This window comes from Triplophysa rosa, linkage group LG5 (genome assembly GCF_024868665.1).
Source record: "Triplophysa rosa linkage group LG5, Trosa_1v2, whole genome shotgun sequence".
NCBI classification, from domain to species: Eukaryota; Metazoa; Chordata; class Actinopteri; order Cypriniformes; family Nemacheilidae; genus Triplophysa; species Triplophysa rosa.
In genome coordinates, this window is record NC_079894.1 from 10,984,589 (window position 1) to 11,007,834 (window position 23,246).

At 40.1% G+C, this 23,246-nt stretch overlaps 2 protein-coding genes across 4 annotated transcripts; both read right to left on the reverse strand.

Moving 5' to 3' along the window:
• Nucleotides 1–378: 378 nt before the first annotated feature.
• On the reverse strand, nucleotides 379–12,610 carry sap130b (Sin3A-associated protein b). The gene is made up of 21 exons (XM_057334851.1): nucleotides 12,498–12,610; nucleotides 11,617–11,752; nucleotides 11,257–11,522; nucleotides 10,831–10,992; nucleotides 10,453–10,576; nucleotides 10,254–10,375; nucleotides 10,024–10,148; nucleotides 9,784–9,925; nucleotides 9,600–9,690; nucleotides 8,513–8,617; nucleotides 8,116–8,257; nucleotides 7,176–7,294; nucleotides 6,588–6,854; nucleotides 6,174–6,348; nucleotides 5,954–6,058; nucleotides 5,486–5,847; nucleotides 5,076–5,297; nucleotides 2,490–2,615; nucleotides 2,033–2,136; nucleotides 1,833–1,946; nucleotides 379–1,732 (listed from the first exon to the last, which is right to left on the reverse strand). The coding sequence occupies exons 2-21, from the start codon at nucleotides 11,726–11,728 to the stop codon at nucleotides 1,574–1,576; spliced, it is 3,144 nt and encodes a 1,047-aa protein (XP_057190834.1). The 5' UTR covers nucleotides 11,729–11,752; nucleotides 12,498–12,610; the 3' UTR covers nucleotides 379–1,573.
• A 604-nt stretch (nucleotides 12,611–13,214) lies between these two features.
• Nucleotides 13,215–22,486, reverse strand: mllt1b (MLLT1 super elongation complex subunit b). Of its 3 annotated transcripts, none has more exons than XM_057335133.1 (12): nucleotides 22,380–22,486; nucleotides 20,496–20,676; nucleotides 18,590–18,672; nucleotides 17,836–17,979; nucleotides 17,600–17,725; nucleotides 16,705–17,304; nucleotides 16,486–16,570; nucleotides 16,294–16,405; nucleotides 15,379–15,478; nucleotides 15,117–15,182; nucleotides 14,938–15,009; nucleotides 13,215–14,826 (listed from the first exon to the last, which is right to left on the reverse strand). In XM_057335133.1, exons 1-12 carry the CDS (start codon nucleotides 22,389–22,391, stop codon nucleotides 14,698–14,700), a joined length of 1,710 nt encoding a protein of 569 aa, XP_057191116.1. In that variant the 5' UTR covers nucleotides 22,392–22,486; the 3' UTR covers nucleotides 13,215–14,697. The 3 variants fall into 3 exon arrangements, with proteins under 3 accessions (XP_057191116.1, XP_057191115.1, XP_057191117.1); XM_057335132.1 differs by having other exon boundaries at nucleotides 15,108–15,182; XM_057335134.1 differs by lacking the exon at nucleotides 17,836–17,979 and having other exon boundaries at nucleotides 15,108–15,182.
• Nucleotides 22,487–23,246: the final 760 nt, after the last annotated feature.

Below are 23,246 nucleotides of genomic sequence, written 5' to 3' on the forward strand. Positions count from 1 at the left end.
AAACAGTGGTTCTCATAAGCGATGATAAAATAAAACAATGATTGTTTACAGTAGGTTTCAAGGCACACACTGGTTGTTTAGATAAGTCTAATTAATAACGTTTGAGGAAGAAAACTGTTATTGATTCATAATTCATGTTGGTAGGATAAAGATCAAAACTGTTATTGGTAGGATAATGAACCTAACTTTCAATTATATTTAAGTGCTTAGAAACACCAAACAATACAGACACACCCAGCAAACTGATAATGACTTATCGTGAAGCATTATGTTCCAACCCGGCAACCAGAAAGGCTGTAAAACGATTTAATTATATGCTGCTTCACGTAAAATAATTGAAACAAGAAAAACTGTCCTTTAAATGAGGCCACGGAGGAGTAAAAAAAACCACACAAATAGATGAACAAAGTGTCTTTACTTGATGCAGCGGAGTGCAACATGAAATGTAATTCAAAAGAAATTCTGATCGTTCAGTATACAATGTTGGCCACAAATGACACTGCTTCAAGCAACTTAACTGGAAAAAAAATCATGACATTCTTTTAAGAAGAAAACAACAAAAATACTTTTATATACTTTTGTTTTGATGCAATAGTTCACCCAAAAAGGAAAATGCTGTCATCATTGACTCGCCCTCTTGTCAATTCAAACCTGTATGACTTTCTTCCTTCCGCAGAACACAAAAGAAAACTGGCACCCATTCACTTGCACTGGTTTTGTGTCCATGGGTGCCGGCGCTGTTCTGTAACCAACTTTCTTCAAAATATCTTCTTTTGTGTTCTGCAAGTCATACATGTTTGAAATGAGAAGAGTGTGAATAAATGATGACAGAATTAGACCTGTGACTAACTTATCTTCTCAATTTTCTGAATTCGATCTGAAAACTCTCACCGCCCTTTATGCATGAGTGAAATCCCTCCAGAGCTGGATCTACATGATCCTCACAGATCTACAGGTCATAGCAGAGAATGAACTCCTCTCAACAGTTTTCACAATCTATACCATATTAAACCCATATTTGTGAGGCATGCTGAAAGGCACGATACTCCCATTTTACCAAAGCACCTTCACTTTTTCCACAACGCATGCGTGATAAAATACTTTCTCAGGCTCAGTCTGTGTTTACTAGGACAGTGTGGATGTCATCATTATGGCTTTATGAGCACTTACGATGCAAACTGTGACCTTCTGGAGTGATAAATGCCCGTTATGAAATACTGTTCTTCAGCGTTTAATACGGTGCAAGCAACTGCCAATACCCTCATATCATTCAAGGCACCCAAATGAAAACGTGATGAATATAATCTATACGACGGTAAGACAGCATTCCTTTTACTGATATCTGTGGCTGTTCTTTTTTAACTGAGAAATATGTATATTCACTTTAAAACAAAATCTTAAACTTCCCTAAAATAAACTGTTCAAGTTCCAGTTGTCAGATTTATAGTTGTTCCCTAAAGCATCTGTGTGCCTGGAGAGGAAGAGTTTGCCAGATAAAAGACCCGATCTCCTCTGTTGGAATCACAGCAGTAAAGCAGGGCACTGTGTCACTGACGCGGTCCTGTGATCACGATCATGCTCGGTCTTTACGCTTCAGCTTACTGAGCTTCTTGGTGCTGCTGTTTTTATTTAGCAGCTTCATGACGTGCTCCTTGTGATCCAGCACCTTTAACATGGCATCACGTGCTTCCGAGATCTGATCCATCACAAGCTTGCAGCGCTGCATGTTGCCCTGTGCAGTGAAACATTAAAGTCATGATTAAAACTACACACTTTAGTGCTTATTGATAATCTGACATCACAAGTGGTCGAAAGCGATCGGTGGATCACACCTGTATGAGCTCATTTATACGGTGAAGATCATCATCAGCTCCAGCCTTCTTCTTCGGGATGAGGCCTTCCTGGAGACTTGTTAGACGACTGTAGACATCATGCTCCAGATTAGTCTGCAGATTAAAGATACATAACAAGTGTTAAGACCAAAGCCTATTATATAAACTGCTTGGTATGGTTAACATAACAGAAGTCTGACCAGTTGCATGAGCTGAGCGGCACAGAGGTGAATTTTCCAGCCCTGGGCTCTGCACACCACTCCTTTCTGATTGGCCACTTCCTGCAGGCTGTCCTTCTTGTCCTCTGATTGGATAACATGAACTGGCATTATTTTATTGATTTATAACAATGAAATAATCACATTATATTTTATTATTGATGGAAAATGGAATGCTGCAAAGGGTATAGCTTATACATTTCAATCCCTAAGACAACCAGAAGGCTGCAAAATGATTTTATCTATTGCTTCATTAAAATAAAACACCTTTGTAACACTGGGAGAATGGGGGAGAATGGGTTTGTTTTGAGATACTATAAATAGATAACACAAACATGTATTATTCAATGACTTAAGACCATAAAATGTCACACTATATTGTATTATCGCAAAATTGGAAAAATGATAAGATACGGTGTGCCCTATAACCTATACAGACCCTTGACACGGATGTCGCTGTGTCTCTGGAAGTGATGGTATGCTGCTTTCCATGGGTTGCGGTACTGTTGGAGCAAAGTGATGGGAGGACGAACTCGAGTAGGAACATACCGCACTCCCTCTTCATCTGCATGAAGAAAAGTGAAAGTGATGTTTAATGTTTCTAATAATTTAATTTCAATACTCCATATTACAACACAAAGTCTATTTTTCATATTGCTTTAATGGCATCATTCTATGGATGAAAACCTGCATCACTGATATCAGTACTACTACTGATGTATCTATAGAGCTCCGGCAGTCACGTGACCCATTCTGTTTATACCGCCATACTGGCAGGCAGTGACAGCCGGGAGCGAATATGAAATGAATGGCGCCAGCATGAGTTTCAAGGCAACAGAGTTCACTGCGCACTTTAATTTAAAAGACATAGACCTGTGCATAGCAAAACTTAATAGATTACACATTAACAGATCCCAATAATGCCCTCAGGGTGCTTTTAATGTGTACGAATAAAAAACGGATAGCTTCCCTGACCTGCAAGATCCTAATATCTACAACTACCTCATCAACTTTTCATCGTCCTACTCTGGAGACTCTTTAAAAGCCTGGAGTGGTAAAAATTGACGTGAAATTTGTAATGGATATTCAACTTTGGAGTCTGCCGGCTTTAACCTGCTTTGGAAGGGTAAGTCAACTGTGTTGACGTAATCGACCCTAGCTGTTCTTGTTTGTAGGTAGCCAGCATAGCTATATCACTGATCTTGCAGGTTAAACATTCCACCCAAAAAACCTAAATGACCCTCCATTGAAGCCATGGGTGGTGGTCAGATACGATGGGGTTGTGTTAGGAGCCCACTGAGATTGCACAGCTGGACAAGGCAAGTGCTACTTTCATGTGTCTTGTTTAGGATTTGGCAGCATAACGACAGAGAGGAAGAGATAGCGGTGACGTGTTGGTTAGCACGTTTTATTGCAGTTAACCACTTAATTGTCTATCAGGGATTCGGGATCCTTAAGTATATAATAAAATGATTTGTCCTTTGCTTTCCCCCGCCTATTCTGGCATCCTGGCACACAGCAGCTGTCCATCATGTTAAAATAGTACGATTTGTAAAGTCTAAATAGCTTGGTTTTAAATTATTGTTTGACCACTGTCAATACCAATGCTACAGCCGTAGTATATAATAATTTTTTTCTTAAATTTTAAGAGTCATATGACACGGCTAAAACAAATATTATCGTTTGTTTTAGATGTAATGCAATGTGTATACACGATTTAATGTTCAAAAACGCTGTATTTTTCACATATCGTGCATGTTTGTATCTCCTCTTTTTTAAAAAGCTCAACGCTCTGAAAAGCGAGGTGTGCTATGATTGGCCAGTTAACCAGTGCATAGTGATTGGTCGAATACTGCAAGCGTGTGACGGAACTGTACCATATTTGGAACATCAGGTTCCAAAGCAATAGGCCAATTTCACAGCATGACGTGTACAAACCGGTAGTAGGGTAAAAGCTTGTCCGGTCAATGCTCTAGCTCCGTTCACTACACAGAACAGTTGCGGAGACCAGAAGAAGTTAGGCATGTAGCGCTCCCTTCATGCTGATTTGTCTAGCATATATCAGACCTTGATAATAAATAAATCGCTCAAAAAACAATGTTCGTTTTCCCTATTTTTACATCTCCCAATAAACCATGAATAAATCGGACAAAATATGCTACTTTTGTTTTGGTAAATAAAATGAATGCCTGTGAGAAAACAAGCTGAATGAATGAATGAGTGGCTATGGCAGCACTAGCAGTGCGGCCGGAAAACGTTTTTCCCTACTTCCGGTCTCTGTCGTCATTTTGTGAAATAGGCGAATTGTACTGACATTACAGACTTGCGTATACATTTGGGCGGTCTTAGTCAACTCATACCACAAACTGATGTGGATTTGTGGGGGTGTGGTTACACGAGGCTTTTCAGGCAGGTCTGGGTGAGCATTCACTTTTAGATAGAATGCATCTTTTGTTTCAACACTTTAATTTTTGCAATTTTTTGTGTCTAATACATGCATGGACAACTGATAACACACCAAAGACACAGAAAAACACGTGTTCATGCCATATAACCCCTTTAATTATAGCCATTCAACACTGAAGTATAATTGAGAGATATCAAAATTTAACCTTTTAATTTAAGTGAAATATAAACAAGCCTTTACAAGCCCATTGTTATTTCATATCTGTGCCCTTATATACAATTTGAAATTTCTCAAACACTTTACAGTCTTGACCACTAAATTCCACATTAAATACAGAAGAATTATAACTGAAACTACAAAACACATAGAATTTTTATTTTCTCTTGTTCTTTGATCAACATTAGTGACAGAAGTCACAGCAGCAGGTTTAAGAATGCCGCTGCTAGACTCATATCTGACACACTTCCCATTTTCACACAAAAAGTACAGAGTTTTTCCATTTCCTGAAAAACAGCGGATTTGGATATCAGAGTTTTTGGAAAGATGCAATTAACTAGCCAATCATGGCCTTTTGGATTATAGACAGGTGTGGTTGAACAGAACTCTGAAAGAACTCACCAATGTATTCTTTAGGAGGGGATTTGCGTTTCTCCGCACGATGACTGTGGGGTTTGGGTGGGAGCTTTTCCTCATCTGTGCTATTGGCCTCCATCATCTCGCTCTCCTCGGTGGAGATGATGTGCTGCTGTTTTCTGGGCTTCTTCCTGGGTGAAGCTCCTGGAGTCATGTCTGCAGCTGGTACTGCCAACATCTGTGCGCCACTGTTGGGCCCTGATGCCACTGAAAGAGTACAAGGTGAAAGATGCTGTTCATTCAAATACTTTTGGCTGGTAAAAACATGTGGCGTGCCAATAAAGTATCAAATTGAGTGGGGGTGCGTTTGCCTTATAAGGAACAACTGGTTATTTTTGCTTTATACTCCTATTCCTTGAATAAAGTAATAGGACATTCTGAACACTTGTGCATACCTGGTTTTGTAGTATCCATAGGCTCCACCTCTTGTTTAATATTAATTTCTGGGAGGGTGGAGCTAATGGCACATGCCAATGTGGTACTGGCTGCTGACTGAGTGGGCGGGGCCACTACATTAGCCATGGAGGGGAGTGGCGAAGTTACTGCCATGGCAGCAGGTATGGCTGAGAAGGCAGGACTTGGTTGAGAAGGGGGCGTGGCTGAGGTCAGAAGGGCGGATACAGGTTGTGAGGGAAGCAGAGAGGGTGGTGGCCCCACGTGCTGTGGTTGCTGTTCGTTTCCCTGGGGGGGAATAGCCTCTATTGACCCAGTCACTGATGGAGTGAGGCTCAAGTGGATGTCAGGTTTGTGCTTCACGCTGTCAATGAATTCAAAGATTTTTTTTTATAAGGCAAGACTGCGATTGTGTTTCAAGCTGATTTTTAAATAACAAGCTTGTAAAACCAGTCAGAATACTTCATTACCCTGTAGGACGAGGTGATCCTGATGCACTCCTGATGGCACCATCCATTCTGGGAGTTGTGGAGTCACCGAGCGGAACTGGGATCAGGTTCTTCCTAATGGCAGCACTGTAATAAATAAAAGAGTCAGATTTAACAATCCTCTAAACCACAACTTTGCAAAATAAATCTTCAAAAATAAGCATTTCAACCACCATGAGTGGGCCGACAGTAGGATTCTCACCCATCATTAGCAGGTTTCTTGCGCAAAATGCTAGGTCGAGGTGAAGTCACCATAGAAGGGTTTCCGGAGTTTGCACTATGATTGTGTGTTTGGGTTACAGTGGTGGCAGGCTGACTGTTGGTGAACGCATTGCTAATAGAGTTAGCAACTAGTGTGGAACCATCGGCCAGAACAACTGGGGGAGAAAAAAACAACAAAACCATCACCAAATGGTTTTGCTTTTGCAGATCAAAATGCATCTACAGACCATCTACAAAGATGTAAACAACAATGGTCCAGAAGCACATGCTGTTTACGTTTTTTTTACTTTTCAATTTCCAAGCTTTTAAGGGGTTTCTAAAGTATGAGCCAGTCAAATGGCCTTGGACCTTTATTAGTTTATGTAAGACACAGAGCTCATCTGAGGCTTTTCACCTGAAGCTTTGGATTCTGTTTGGGGCTGTTGGTTGACTGGTGTGGGCTGAATGTTCGGGGTGGTGATCTGAGCAGACGTATGCAGACCCTGGGCAGGGATGGGCATGGGTTGGATGCCTTGTGCTGCCATGGTTGCCGGCTGAATATTCTGGGTGTTGATCTGGGTAATACGGTCCACGGTCATCAGCTGCATAGAGTTCAAATGAACTGGTGCAACTCCCACGCCGGTCTGGGCAGGCATGGCTGCACTGGGGGCCTGAGCAGTTACTGCATCCACACAACAGGCAAACAAAGTTGCAATACAGACGAATAAAAAGCATCACAGAGTTTGACAACCCTTAACAGGATAGTTCATCCAAACATTCTGTCATCAAATCCGTGTAAGTCTATTAAAAATGAAGCAAACGCACAGGATGTCCATTCACTTCTATTAGAAACAACAACATCGGGTCTGACGGATACCAATATGGCTCAAGCAACACCAAGTATGATTGGTCAGTAATGTTTACAACAGGCTTAGGGAGGGATCATATTGCGTAAAATCTTTACACAATGAGGATTCATTTGATTTAATTGCACCAGTGGTACCTGGATAAGGCCGTATGGATGACACAGAGCTGGTTATAGGGGTATAAGTGTGGGTCATCGGGTATGGTCCTGATGGGTAGGTGGGCAGAAAGTACTGGAACTGCACTGGAACAGACTGTCTAAAAAAAACAATAACATAACTCATTAGCAGAGGGCACACAGACACTTGGTTACCCAAATTTTGCAGATGATCTACAATGCATTGTGAAGCATTAATAAAAACAGCCAAAACACACACACACAGCAAAAAAAAATACTTCATATTTCCCCCAACAAAGGAAATAAAGTAAACCCCAACAAAGATTTTATGTAGGGGTCAATGTATTGTTTTGTGTATATTGTATACTGAATAAGATTACCCTAAACACAGATTAATTTGTTGGACTCTTGAAGGGATAGTTCGGCCAAAGAGTAAAATTCTTCTATTTATGTGTCATTCCAAAACTGTGTACTTACTTCCGCAGAACACAAAAGTTGATGCCGGTAACCAAACAACAACATACTCCATTGACTTTCATTGTATAGATATAAAAACACAGAGACATTTCTCAAAATATCTTCTGCGTTCCACAGAAAAACTTGAATCATATGCAGCTTTTGAACGACACAAGGGTAAATTAATGATGACAGAACTTTTTGTTTTGAATGAACTATTCCCTTGTGTGTTAGTGGTTGTGTCCATAATGTGTCAGTTTTCCCAAAAGTGTAATCTGAACAAACAAATTTTACATTAAACAAGGCTTTGAAAGTTCTCAGCATGCATTGTGGCAAGTTTAATTCGTTGATTAATATTTAAAAAAGCAAACACTAAAACATGAATCTTCTTATTTATGCAGTTGTCGTTGAGGTGTTAAGTGCACGACACCGATAGTTACCATTGTATAAAATGTAGAATCTTGGTTTCTTTAGTATGCGTAATATTTTGAAGGTGGAAGTTTACCTGTTGTCAGTGCGGTTCTCCATGGTGATGGGGTTGGGGGAGGAGCGATGACTTGAGATAGGGATGAGGTTGCCCCTCTCTCCAGCATATTCAGATGGGATACGTGGTGAAGTGTGTGTGATGGGCTGTGGAACTACCTTAGCTAAAAGACAATAGAAATCCTTTAGTACACAGGTTTCACAATCTTGCAAGCAATCTTTAATATAGTGTTTACTACATTCAAGCCTTACAAAATGTTTTAAATCACAATTTCTCGTTACAATTTTATAGCTTATATTAATAAATTGACATCAATAAATAAATAGTTTGTTGGCTTACGAAGGTTAGTCACAAGCATGCTGCACTGCCACTTTAAATATCTGAAGTAAACTGCAACGAATTTAGAAAAGTGTCTTACCCACAGGGATGGTGGATGTGGTCACTGCTGAGGCATGAGAAGAGTGGGAGGCAACAGCCATCGTGACAATGTTGCTACTGGATATTTGGCTGTGGGGGGCAGAACCTGAAAGCAATAACTTAAGTATTTATTGGAATATATTTAGAAAGATATAAGAGCTGTTTAATAGAATTAAAAACATTTTAGGGACGCACCGAAACGAAAATTCTTGGCCGAAGCCGAACATGATGTGAAACACTTGGCCGAAGGCCGAATAATACCGAACACCGAACATGTTTTTTTGCATTTCTTCTATTTATTAAGCTGTTTTTTCACTATTGCACAAACTGAATAGTCAAAATGTGCTTTTTATAATTTGTCTTGCTTTTCAATAAAATACAATACAACTTAATATAAAATTGAGCAAAACAAAGTAAATTTAAACAAAAATTGAGCCCTCTCCCTTCATGAATAGCCTATATTAATTAGGCCTAAAACTGACTGCTAAAAGAATGTAATGAAAGTTACTCTGTACCCCTACAACAAAACACTTCATTAAAAACTGTCATTCCACATTAGGCCTATAAACTAAAAATATGAATAAACTAAAACTGTTGGATTATTATAGGTTACATTGCAAAATAATTTGAGAAAAAAAAAACATCCAATGCAAGCAATTCTGACTGATGCTGACTGACAACCATTTCAGTTCACGTCTCTCCTCCAAGAGACTTGATCTACTTGATCGTATCACGAGTCATGTTCGGTAAAATTTATTCGGCCATTTCACATATTCGGACGAACACCGAACTTGCGTTTTTTTGCTATTTTCAATGGCCGAACATTCCGTGCATACCTAAAACATTTAGAGTCAATGAGTGCATCACTCTTTTGCTTTGATCCTAAGAAAAATACTTGCTGCTCATTTTGAAAATATATTGAAGAATAACTTGAATATGCTGTTATTTGAATTTGTTAACATTTATAATAATCGGAATCTTATAATGATAATTAATTGGTAATACTATAAAATTTTGGTATCGTGACCAACTTGTGATTTGCATTCCTGCAATTATATTAATAAGTGTACTATAGTATTCCCACCTACCTGTTGTTGCGGGTGATGGTGCAGTGTTAGTTGCCTGAATGGGAGCCACTGTTGCAGCAACAACAGGCGTCACAGTGCTAAAAATAGGTTTCTACAACAAAGCAAAAAGAGGGACTTACTTAACATCTGCTATTAAAATAAATCCAATAAATATTTCCAAAAAAAAATGAGGAAAATTTCCAACCTGTGCAACAGAGTGAAGAGCTTTCTGAGCAGCAATAGCAGAGTGGGAGGGCAGGGTGATGCGTGTGGGCGTGTCCCATGAGGGCGGAGGGCGCTGAATACTCAAAGCTGCTGGGGGTGGGTGGATTGTCAACGGCGAGCGTCTAGATCCAAAAATATGATATCAGACAGTTTACGTGTCTCTGAGGCACATACCATTAAAATAAGTGAAAGCATTAAATCTAAAGTGAACGAGCCTTACCCATGTGCCATGTCTCCAGAGTGGGCAGCCACTGTGGTGATAACCGGAGACTGAGGTCTTGTGGCAGACACTGGAGCCACTACTGTAGGCAGCACTGCTGTAGAGGTAGTGACTATGGGCCGAGACTGTAATACACAGGTGAAGGTAAATAAATGATGACAGTATTATCATTTTGGGTGATCTTTCCCTTTATAATCTATTATCTTAAGTACTAACTTAGTCCCCAGTACCTGAATTGGTTGGTGGATAATGTGCTGGACTGTAGGTTGCCCTGCAGCGGAGCTTGGACCAACTGCTGGTCTCAGCACTGTGGTTCCTTTGGAGCTTGACATCACAGCTGCTGCAGCAGCTCCTGCGCCGACAAGACAAATGCAGTCAGTATGCAGACACGAGAAACTGTTTGAAATGTCAGACATTGGTCAAACTCACCTCTAGGTAAATGGGAGGTAAATGAATGCAGAGGAGCAGCAGAGGAACCAATCTGCAGTGCAGGAGCTCCACTGCGGATGATCTGCACGTTGGTCATCAGATGATGCAGGTTACCAGTGTGACCCTTATTGTGAGACACAAAACTATTTTAGACCACATGGAATTCAGGAAAAAAATGTGGCCAATGATTCTTTCCCCCAGTGAGCTTTATGGTTTTTAATGCACATTCTTGTATATTGCCTGATATGCTGTGGTTTGCCATTTTCACAAGTAACATTTTTAGGATTCACTAAACAGCCAAATGATACAGCATTATAAAAAAGCATTATAGTGCAGAAAAACTGATTCTGATGTATTTGATTTAAAAGCATTACAAACCTGCTGACCACTGATGGTTGCCACAGGTATACCAGGGCCCTGTGTGGTCTCCATAGTAGCTGTGACATGACCAGGCACCTTAGAAGGGAGAGTGAGGTGACCTTGTGTTGACACGGGTGCTGGAGCTATTACACGGCTTGAAATGGGCGTCTTCAGGGCAGACTGGATTTAACAGAACAGAGACAAAAGAAAATGTTTACTTTGGTCTTATTCAAATAGATTTTAGGAAGATGTTAGGGCTTTATAACAAAGGTACTAGAGATTGGTCATAATGGCCAGCAAACTGATGTTAATAATACATATGTAAGACGAATGTAGCTTGAATGCACTGCAAGTCGCTTTGAATAAAATGCATAAACGTTATTCACATCCCGAGAAAGTACGGCCTGAAGTAGTTAGTAGTTATTAAGTATAGAACACCTGTACCTTTAGAGGGCCCTCTGTGAAGGCTAAGGAAAGACCCTGAGGGAGGTGGGATGCTGCTGCTGCTGAAACAGAGACAGGCATCCCTGGATGAACAGGGTGTTGAGGGAGAGGAGGTGGCAGGGTGGGAGGAGCTCCATGAGGTGGGGGCTGAGTCAGGGGTTGGGGGTATGGTCGCACCACCACTGTCTCCTGCTTATCATCTCTGAAAATCATAGCAGGTCCACTGGACACCACTTCACGTGGAGCATTATTAGAGTCTTCCCGTCCTGCTTAAACCAACAGAACTGTGTCACAACTGACAGCATAGTGTTAAATGACCTCTGAAAATGACTTACGGAGCACATATCTTGACTAGCTTACCTGTGTTTTTTTGACTTCCTATAAGTCCTGTAGTGTTATTGCCAAGTGCTAGTGCTGGTCCTTGTCCTAGGCCAGATAAGAGTCCTGGACGTGGAAACTGCTGCGAACTCATTTTTTAGGAACTTTCACGTTCTTCCTGGAGGAGCAAAGCGTTGGATGGCTAAATGACACGTGCCAAGACACATTACAGCTCGCCTTTCTAAGTTACCTTTCTAATGTTTATAAAATACGATTTTTATTCTAATACTATTTCAACAAACATAGCTTTGTATAGTGTGTTCATTGTTGATTTTTTGGCAAAGTAAAAAAAATCGATATGGATAAAAAAATAATAAAAGTGTCTGCTAAATAAACAAACGAAAAAGTCATGCTTCATAATATTACGGAAGCCATGAAACGCTCACACCAAGGCATATTCAAACATGCTTGCTTTTAATCCACTTTGTTTTAAAGTTAAATATGCGTCACCGTATAGAACACGGAAAAGGCATTTATTGCGCCCCGATATCTACGTAAACGCTGATCTGTAACGTTAATGGTTGTCAAGGCAATGGTATACCAGTGCTAGCAGCTATCATACCCAGATGGGCTCGTCGGCTTAACCATCGATGGTGTGCTTAAATCATGTCGTTAGTATAATTCCCACAGTAGGTCAGTCCACACCCATATGGTCGTTCTTTTATTTGATACGCAGTCTTTTTCGAGGAATTAACGTAAAAGAGCCACGACGGCTAGAAGCCCGTTGATCTTAGGAGAAAACTACCGAGACATGATCGCTTGCCTAAAATGGAGGATTATGGGGATTATCTAAAAATCGTCTACGCGATAAACGCATTCTTAGCATCACTGTTGTGTTTACAGACACAAAACCCCAGATTTACCGTAAAAACGACGCCCGTGCACTCCATCCGCTCCGTACCCCGGCAAATCGACCATTGGCATTAACGACAATCTGGCTTCAACAAAACATCACATTTCCGGTATTGAACTTCAAAATTAAAGTCCTCCCACCGAGGTTCTCATAAAGTGACGGGTTTGACAGGGTAACGTTACGTTACACGGTGTATTTATCTAAAGCGACTGCGACAGTGCATTCAATGTATACGTTTTTAAGCAATATATGTGCTTCCTGGGATTCGAACCCGAGACTTTTGGGCTGCTAAAGAAGCTCTCTGCCAATGAGCTACAGGAATGTGAAATATGTGTAACGTTACCTCTGTTATCCGCACATTGATAGATGTAATTGTTAGAAATGACACTACTTGGAATAACCCCTAAACTACTCCTCCTGTCATAGCTTTCAGCATTGCTGGTCTAAAGACAATAAATAAACACACAATGATATAAACAAAACGGATAATGAGCTTTAACAAACTTTAAACCAGTCCTCTATGGTTTTGTAATCTATTCATCAGTGTTTGGAACAGTCCTGTTAATGGGTTATAAAACGAAAGCCACTGTGTGGAAATATAATGTGAGTTTCTGACTGAGTCTCACAATGTTCATTCTCACATGCTCTTTGACACAAAATACTTTGGACACCTGGAAAATATCCAGAAAACTAAAAAAAACACAAGTAAGCTTCTTGTCATGTCAAGAGGGAGCTAAATTCCACAGTTGTGTTCAGTTTAATTGTCTCTCAACTGTCCACAGCTCACATCAGAAAAATACTGTGAGCATGTGAGGATTTATATGCCCACTGACACAAACATACATGTTAACTTAAATGTATTTTTTATAAATCAACTATTAAAATATTCATGTTATCGTACAAATACTGTAATTCACCGTGATTTACCCATGAGGTATCACACATCTGCCACAAATGTTTCACTGAAAACATTGTTTACTTCATAACCATATATTACTTAGCATCAAAAAAAGAATAACTGGCAATCGACAATGAAGTATACATGTCAAACAGTTACGCTTTTTAAAAAGCATCATCAGACAAATAGGTTTTCGACACAAACACATTTTCACTTGTATAATACTTCAGGTTGACAGAAGACTTTTTTCCAATTGCACCATTGGGAGTACAGACAAAACACGTTTCATCTTCATTCTGTGTGCATATTCTCTCAAGTGATTGAATAATCAATAATATGACTTCAATAGATGCATTAAAAACATTGACAAAAATCTGTACATTTTTGCAAGTCAATATTATGTAAAAAAAAAGTAGTAAATAATCATAAATATAGTATTGAGATAATTACAAAGCACTGAAGTGACACGAAAAAAGTGCACAGTTACTTAAATAAACTACAAAAAATTGACTTCATGTTGCTGAACATCAAGAAACAAAAGATAATGTATAAGCCCTTACTCCAACTTACATGCAAAGCAGATCTCTCGTTATGTGTTCTCTCTTAGCAGGTATTAAACGCAATTAAATAGGATTTGAACATCAATTTCAGGCGTTTTTATGTTGACAGGTCACTAAAATTATCATTAAAAACATGACATTTTGTAAAAGGCACTACAAAGGCAGTTTTTCCACGTTGGCTGAACTGTGGGAGCATCTATCACCAGCAAAGCTTGTGTATGTACTTTTTTCAGCTAACAATGCTGTTGTTGATAATGTTTAATCACATCTGGCTTTTTTCCTGCAACCACACTGTGCTGAGTGGTTGACACATATGATGGAGCAGAAATGTAACAGGGTAGAGAGGGAACACAGTTTCTCTGCGCTTGCAAAAGGCCCTTCCAGGCATGAGCAGGAGATCCATTCCACCAGTGTTATAGCTTTGGTGCAAAAAACAGTCTTGAAATGTACCTATTTGAAATAAGGTGTATCAACTGCTGTGTCTACGGTGAGATCTTGTCCATTTTGGACAGTATTGTGCCATTTCTTTAAGTTTAGTGCAATATGCAATGCTGTTCTTTAATTAATAAACCCTGAATACCACCCCGTTATGCCCCTGGTGTTCTCTTTTGCTTAGTTTGTTATTACAGTATAACGATTTTTCTATTTGTTTGTTTTGTTTCCTGTGCATTTATACGTTATTTTCAATACCTTTCCTCTGCCACCAGTCAATTCTGAGGCTTCTCCTAAAGGAAAGGAGCGAGGAACTTGTGTCATGTGGACGTGGCTTCCAGGTAGCTCTGGAGTTTTCGTACAGTTGACTCATCCAAGGAGAACAGGTCAAAGTCAAAGGTTGTATTGGTGATATTGAAATGGCCAGTCTTTTCTATAAGGTTTACGATCTAAATAGACACACAAACACAAATGTATGCATCACAACCCTAAATCTTGATGTTGACAAAAATAAAGCACTTAATGTAATGTCAACTACACATATACAGAAAACACTTTACCTGCTGCAAAATATTCCTCTCTCTCAAAGCCATCAGTCTGCGATGGAGGTCCACGAGCTCCTCTGTATAGGCCTGTTGTCACAGCATTTGTTAAAAATGTTTCTCGCAGTTTTACGTACAATTAAATCTGTATTTCAGCTATTAATAATGAATATGATTGATTTATTTACCCTTCCTACCTTGTCGTATCCCCTCTTGAGCATCTTCTCACGGGTGCAAGAGTCTGGACTCTTTTTCCCTAACATCTAACAAAGGACACAAAGGCACTTTTTAAAATGAATAGCAAACCAAACCTCAGGGCTTTTGCTTGACAGGAGTTTTATCATGCATTTTCAACTTCAGTCAGTGTGTCATGATCTGCAGTTACATCACTCACAGTTTACAGCAAAGGAAGATATTCTCAACAGAAATCACTCTTTAAGAAATTATGAGTAATGTTACCTTGAGGTTTGCTGAGCTGAGTTTCGGTGGAGGTGACGGGGCTTCCTGGCTGGGAGGGCGGGACTCTTCATTGCAATCACTCTCACTGTCCATACTGAAACTGAAAACAGGAAATCAATATTGAACGTGACAGTGAATCGCAAGCAAATTCAAAGGGCTACATGGGTTTGGTAGTCATTTTAAAGCAACACTTTGTAGTTTTTCAACCTTTAAATACTGTCTCAAAAAATATTACAGTGGTAAAACAACTCTTAACCGGATGCTGCCACTGCTACCTGAGCAGCCTCCTGGAGGCTACAACCACACTCTGTAAGTTCTGTGTTCGGGTCGGTACACACAGCCCCACCCATCCCCTGCCTGCGGAAGAGTGCGACATGGTTTCCAAACGACGTTTCTGCATTCGCCGATTCTATCAGCTTAGTAAACAAATTCACATGTATTGCGCTGCCCAGTGGGAAGCTTATACAGCGACATTCTTTTACGACACTGGTAACAGACAATTGCGCTTATCAACCACATGGGGAACCTGTGAGCAAAAGTTCCATACTGCTGCTTTAACAACACAAGAGAATAGCAGGTCTGTTGAGCTGCATTTACATTTACATTTATGCATTTGGCAGGCGCCAAAGCGACTTACAGTGCATTTTAGTCTATACATGTCTTTCATCAGTGTGTGTTCCCTGGGATCGAACCCACAACCTTACATTAACGCAATGCTCAACCAACTGAGCTACACAGGAACACACTTTACACTGTACACTGTGTACAGCCTAATGCCACAAATGCCACAAATCCAGTTCTGTTTACACTGACTCAAAACAAACCCGCTGTGTTTACATTAATGTTACTACAGATACTTTTTTGCAAATCTATCCAAGAAAGATCAAAACTGAACTGAGAGGAAATGGCACAAACCGAAAGTCGTGGTTGGACGGGGTCAGTGTCTTAATGGGTGTCTCCTCCTCAGAACTGCTATCATCATCAGAACCTTCAGACCGCATATCTTCTACCATTGAACGCAGCGGCCCTGGACATTTAAGTTAACGTCATGATACATGCAACACTAAGGAAAATACAATTCCAAACTTGCACAACGGAACTCAGTACCTTGGCCTTGCTTCTGGGAGGGTTCAAAATCAGAGTCAGAGCTGGAACTTGAGCTGGAGCTAGATGGACTGGAAGGAGCCGAATGCTTTGAATATAGAGAACACATACTTGTTACTCAAAAGGAACAGCACCTTGAGCTTAAATCCATTCAAATATACTCATTGATGATTTTGAAATACGTGCTTTTGCACATTCCTATAATTTGTGTTAAATACATACCTCAGATTTTGAAGAGACTTCATCCTCAGAGTTAGATTCATCAGAATCTGGCAGCCTTTTCATTTCCTGCACCTCCGGTTTCATCTTGGGCAAGTGGTTCTTATCTTTCGCAGTTTTCTTCTCTGTGTAAGTGGAGGGTGTTGTCGAGGTGATGCGGGGAGAGTTGCTGCTGTAGGCTCCACTTATAGGTCCCTTTATGCCATCTAACCCCAACCGCTTCTGTTTCTTGGTACTTAGCTTTGGAGACTCAGTGGCGGAGGAGGGCCGCTTGCTTGGGATTCGAGTGTCCAGTTGACCCCCACCAATTGTTAGGGCTCCTCCACCCTTCGGAGGAGTGCTGTCCATCTTGGACTCTCTGACTGTTAGTTTAGGCTCTTTAAAGGCAGCTTTGGGCATGGTTTTCCCCTCATCTTTTCCTCTGGAGTCTGAGGCTTTTTTCGAAAAGGAGGACGATGATGACGAGTTACCCCCTTCGCGGTCGCTCTCTCTGGATGTGGCCTTGCTCTCCGAGTCTTTCCGCGTGCGCTCTCTGTGCTCTTTGGATGCCTTATGGGCTTTGAGACTTTTGCTGCTCCCACTACCTCCATCTTTACTAGCCTCCTACAAACACAAGCTTTTGTCAATATTGAATGCATGATGTACATGATGACAATCTGGTAGCCGCTTAAAACTAATACTCTAGGCTTCATTCCTGACAAGTACAGAAGAATTACCTCCAAGCCATTCAACGCTATAAATCCAAACACAAGGCAAATTTTCAAGCCACGTACAAAAAACGTACTACCAAAAAACTGGAGTTGTGGGTACATCATGTATAAGTTTGGAAATCAAATGAAAAACACAAGCAACGTATTTTTTTAACCTAAATATTACAATTACTAATTTCATTACTAACCTTTACTGCATGAGAGGACTTGATCTTCTTGGGATCAGAGAAGGCGGAGAGAGGGATAGTAGGCAGCATAGGATAATCTGGACTGGGCCTCGGCATCATCTCAGCTCCCTCAGGAACAACTATAACCTGAGATGAGCACACAACCCAATGAGAAAGAGTGGAAAAAAGTGAGCCTGTACGTTTGAAAGAGCTGATAATAAAGTACAGATAAACCCAAGACAAACAGTCACACACACCCCACCGGCCTTGACCAGCTTGCGTCGAAACTCGTGCGTGGGGTTGTTAAATGTGAGCTTTTCACAGCGCAGGTGGTTAACAGGCGGATTCCCTTCCAGGTTTAAGAAAAGGTCATAATTAAAGCACACCTTTTTAGGTTCTTCCTGTGATAAAGGAGATGAGCATGATCAGTCTGTTTAGATGTGAAAGATATCCCTAAAATGTACTATTCATACAAGTAAAAATGGCTGAAAATTGCACCCTAAAAACTGAGCAGCATGTGAAACATTTACAGTAGGTTACACTTGAGAAAATCCAACAGAGAAAATGGAAAAACACCACAAATATTCTGCCAAGAATTCTAAAAAAGCAAATAAACAAAATGACAACAATATCCCAATGAAGGTAAGTCATAAAGGTTAGTAATTATTGTACTCTTACCAATTACCCTTAGTTGAGTTCTATGTAATGCAGCAGCCGCATATATATTCCCTGTTCATGTGTGTGTAAAATTTGTTTGCTCCCACTACAAATAGTCCTGTCCACCGAGTTGTGTAACCTTTAATCTACACCGAATTGCAAAACCCATCGCAACGTTTCTCTGATATGGGCTACAACTTCTGCCTAAAATAAGCCACCCTGGGCATTTTACTTTCACACAGCAGATTGCTCAACCTTTTTAATGCAGTTTGCTCGAAATACCAGTTATTCAAGTAAAAAAAGAAACAGTGTTGATTGTGTAGTAAACACCATCTGGCTGAGGGATGTGCTCACCTTGTTTTTGAAATAGACCTCTATGGGCATGAGGAAGCCAGCATAGCCTGATTCTTCAACTTTATATGGAGGCTCTTTGCAAACTGTGTGAGAAAGATGTTTTTCAATATAACAATATGACATGTATAGCTAAACATAAAAAAACGACATTTAAACAGCTTTCCTGTAGCTCAGTGGTAAGAGCATGGCGCTAACAACGGCAAGGTCGTGGGTTCGATCCCAGGGGATTGCACATACTTAGAAACAAATGTATAGGATAATGCAATGTAAGTCGCTTGCGTCTGCCAAATGCATAAATGTAAACAGTAAGATGAAATTTCAAAAAGTACCGTATGAAGATACAGCCACATTAAAAGTGATTTCTGCATCAGAAATAATTTTTAAAGAGTACATAACTAGGGATTTTTAAGGTCCTACTTTGGTTCATGGAGTGCCCAAGTTTATGTACATATAAGGTGTAAAAACACTATTATTTCGTAATAATAGGTAGTTATTCTTACCTTACTTCTTGACTGACTCTCAAATGATTCGTTCCGCGATTCATCTGTCTAATCCCCTCCTTTCCGCTAGCCTAGTCTGATGTGATTGGTCAGATGGTCTAGTCTGCTGTGATTGGTCTACCACGAACGAGGCTCAATAGCTACAGTGTTTGGGGGAGAAGAGTGAAGTTTTCGCAGGCAGTCCGTGCAAAACATAGGCGGGGACTATATGTAGTGACGTAAATCCACAGCGGTTCGCGAATCGGACTAGGGACGACTCGGTTGCGTGATTCAGAGTCGACTCCCTTTTTCCCAAGCCAATAACTTTGTTATTCATTCACCTTCGGATTTACAACTTGTAATTTTCATGATCTCATGTTATGTACTCTTTAAACTAATTTCGCAAACAGTCCTACAGCCCCATACACACTACCCCCCGTCCGCCATGTATCAGACAAACAGGTAATCCCACTTCAAACTCATGCCACTGGTTAATCCAGAAGCAGACGGGTCGGGCCACTCAAACAACCACAGCTATGTGGAAAATGCCACAGGTATAAAATGTTTACACTCTGTAAATCCAATCTGTTTACACTCTGTAAATCCAATCTGTATTTATGCTGTATCTTTAACTGGGACGGGAAAAGTATTTATCATCTGAAATTATGATGTTCCAAAAAAAAAGAGCAATTCCAAAATTTGCTAACGTTTTTAGCATACTGATATCTCAGATGTAATTTGGTGATTTACTGTACATATATCTATGTAATGTCTCTGTTAAAGTTTAAAGGCATTTTTTAAAATAAATTTCCATAGGTAAGTGCAGCTTTTAGATTTTTTTAGAACATTTCTTTCTCATAAATGCAGAAACGAAAATAAAATATTTTCTGTTCTATGAAGAGTCCTTTCTTCTCCATTTGTTGGTTATTGTTGCTTCTGATTTAATTTAATTTAATTTTCAGAACTCCCACAAAGTAAGATGTCTCCCAGAAATGTGTGTCCTTTTTTGTCACATCCACAATGCTCGGATATTTCCCTCATTTTAAACAGAAAACAGACTAATATTTTATCTGATGCCTGGACTCTATCGTCAGATGTTTGGGAAAAAATAAACAGATGGTTTGGTTGGTTGAATAATCATTCAGTTGCGACTTCAAATGTCACATTCATAATGCTGGAATTGCTCTATAATTAAAGTATTTTACATTCATTCTTATATTTAAATTTGCTGTAACACATTACAATACAATTTATACTAAATATTAATATAATGCAAGGCAGCACCGTAAATTTGAAGAAAACAACCTCAGAACAAAGTAGGTGCACACATACTTGACAAACACCTACAATGTAAACTGTATTGAATGGTTGTACAAAGTACAAAGTTACAGTGATACTAGCGTAGGTACACACACAAAACCACCTGCCTCTCTTGGGTTTTGGGAAGCTATCATGAAGGCGGAAGACAACTCTTTCCACAAAGTGCTGGATGTCGCATGTCTCAGGGCCTCGAACAAATACCATCCAGTCATGTGTAAAGCCCTCTGTAGTGACTTTCTTCCTCAGCTGGGCTCTGTGTCCCAGCTCTAGTTTCACCTGTACAGTGCACTGAGGGGACACAACAGACACCTGTCAGTCTTTTGGTTCCGTACAGAATAATAACATGGAGCCAATAGTAGGAACAGTAGTTTGTTGTACAACAAAGACCTTAGTTTGAAATAGGTTCTCTTAAAGGGGTCATATGGCGTGAACACGTGTTTTTCTGTGTCTTTGGTGCGTTATAAGTTGCCCATGCATGTATTAGACACGTAAAATTGCAAAAATGTAAGTATCGGAACAAATAATGCATTCTATCTAAAAGCGAATGCTCACCCAGACCTGCCTGAAACGCCTCGTGTAACCACACCCCCACAAATCTACATCAGTTCGTGGTGTGACTTGACTAAGACCGCCCAAATGTATACGCAAGTAAGGCGGGCGTACCTGTCAGTACAATTGCTTTGGAACCTGATGTTCCAAATATGGTAAGAGGCGTTACATTTCCGTCACACGCTTGCAGTATTCGACCAATCACTACGCACTGGTTAACTGGCCAATCATAGCACACCTCGCTTTTCAAAGCGATGAGCTTTGTAAAAAATCGCCCAGAGAGGCGGGGCAAAGAGGAGATACAAACATGCACGGTATGTGGAACATACAGTGTTTTTGAACCTTAAATCGTGTATACACATTGCATTACATCTAAAACAAACAATAACGTTAGTTTTAGCTGTGTCGTATGACTCCTTTAATATATTTCTCAATACCACATATATATTTTATCTCTGCACTTGCTCCAGTTCTTGGTGTTGCACTGTGGTTTGTCCTTTACGGCTTTTCTTGGTAATGGAAACCAAATTACAGATAGGCTTGTGAGTGTTAGCTCAGTGGTTAATACGTTTCTTGCCCATGTTTACTTAGTTTGTGTGATTTCTGAAAACAAGCATTTTTGCCAGTGAACGTGTAATACACAACTACACCTTTAAAGTCTATAGGGGTGGTTTCCCGGACAGGGATTAGCTTTAGACAGGACTAGACCTTAGTTAAATTAAGATATTTAAGTTGTCTTTAAAAACATACTAAACAAAAAACATAACCGAGACAAAACAATCACACTGACATATTTTAAGATATGCCAGTCTAAATTGTATTCGATCAAGACACCTGTAAATTTGAATTAGTCTGGGACTAGGTTTAAGCCCTGTCAGGGAAACTGTCCCATAATGTTTATTTTGGTATTTCCACAGTAACAAAGCATAAACTTGCATTCTCTGCTTAAATATTTGTTGACATACGCTTTGCTGTTGACTTGAAAAGCCAAACATTTCACATCTATGCTTTGATGGTGGTCGTGACTCAAAACCTATTGAGCACAATACACATAAGCACGTTAGGGCATCACAGCCGTGTGGGAACGCCTATCTATGCAATCTGTCTGTGTAGGCAGCACACTAGGTTTTGAAACACAGCCGGCTAACTGGACTGCTATGGTACGTGTAGGAACTCAGTCCATGTAAAATCCAGTTTTGAAGAAGACACGTGGGTTTCTGTAAACACACATTTGTCACAACGTACATTTACATAAAACGCTGGAGTATTTTCGATGGTTTTCTGATTTTAGCATCGCTCAATGACTAGCTGGCTAAATTAGCATCCTGGCAGTCAACACAGAAACGTTGGCCTCGAGTCTTTCCAATACAGCTGCTTTAATTGTAACATCATGCATATTTCTCTCTACTGGCTGTCTGGCAGTGTCATTATAGTATTATTACCATGTTCTCCATTGTTTCCTATGTTCCGGTCGTTTGGTTTATTTACACAAGCGTTGAAGTAGATTGAATGCACATCATCGCTGTTACACATCTGCAGGAGTGTGAAGGGAGAAGCAAGTAGGGATGGGGAGTCGACTCCAAAAGAGTCGATTCCTCGACTCTTAATGTCCCTAAAGTCGGAATCGACTCCAAGACAGGAATCGACTCTCGTATCTCGTAATAACATTTACAAACAATCAAGTTTAAGGTGAAAGTCATACCTCCACTCTCTCTGACTGTACACATTTACATCTGATCCAAAACACTGCGGTAATCAGAGCATGAGAGACGCCTGGTAAGGGCACGCAATATTTCCCGTTCATTCTTCACCTTCAATCCGATCACATTCAATTCTCACATTCTCATTAAAAACTCTCCTATATTTCATCTGTCCCTCTTCAAGCTTTTATTTCTCTAAACAGCTGTTAAGACTTTGTGAGTTGCTTTGAATGAAAGCGTCGCGCAATGCTTAAATGTGAGTCTGTGCGCAGAACTCGACACAAATCAAAATCAAGTTTGTGGAAACAAATTAGCCTATAAAGCGTTCTGAAGTTATTCGTATTCCTGAGCCCGTTTTGAAAGGCAGTAAAGAGTCGAAGTGTCGATTCCATCGACTCCAAAAGTCGGAGTCGAGAATAGGAGTCGACTCCAAAAAACCCGGAACCGAACACCCATAGAAGCAAGTTTGAACAAATGGCCGCGACACGGACAGTTTTAAAATAAAAGCAGAATAGCGCTTCTCGTTCATATTTTTTCACACACTATGCAAATGCTGAAAAACTCTCCACCCATCACTAAAATGTTTTTTAAGTACTGTAAAAAGAATAC

Bases quoted from the DNA above. Each gene is read 5' to 3' on its own strand.
- sap130b (XM_057334851.1), bottom strand. From the start codon at position 11,728: ATGAGTTCGCAGCAGTTTCCACGTCCAGGACTCTTATCTGGCCTAGGA. The intron at 10,993-11,256 runs GTACAGGTGTTC...TGTTAAATCCAG, and splicing joins TCACAGAGGGCCCTCTAAAG to TCTGCCCTGAAGACGCCCAT. The intron at 9,691-9,783 runs GTTGGAAATTTT...GCTTTGTTGTAG, and splicing joins CTCTTCACTCTGTTGCACAG to AAACCTATTTTTAGCACTGT.
- mllt1b (XM_057335132.1), bottom strand. The intron at 16,571-16,704 runs GTATGTATTTAA...CTATATTCAAAG, and splicing joins AAGTCTCTTCAAAATCTGAG to CATTCGGCTCCTTCCAGTCC. The intron at 15,183-15,378 runs GTAACATTACTC...GTCCTTTGTTAG, and splicing joins TCAGCTCAGCAAACCTCAAG to ATGTTAGGGAAAAAGAGTCC.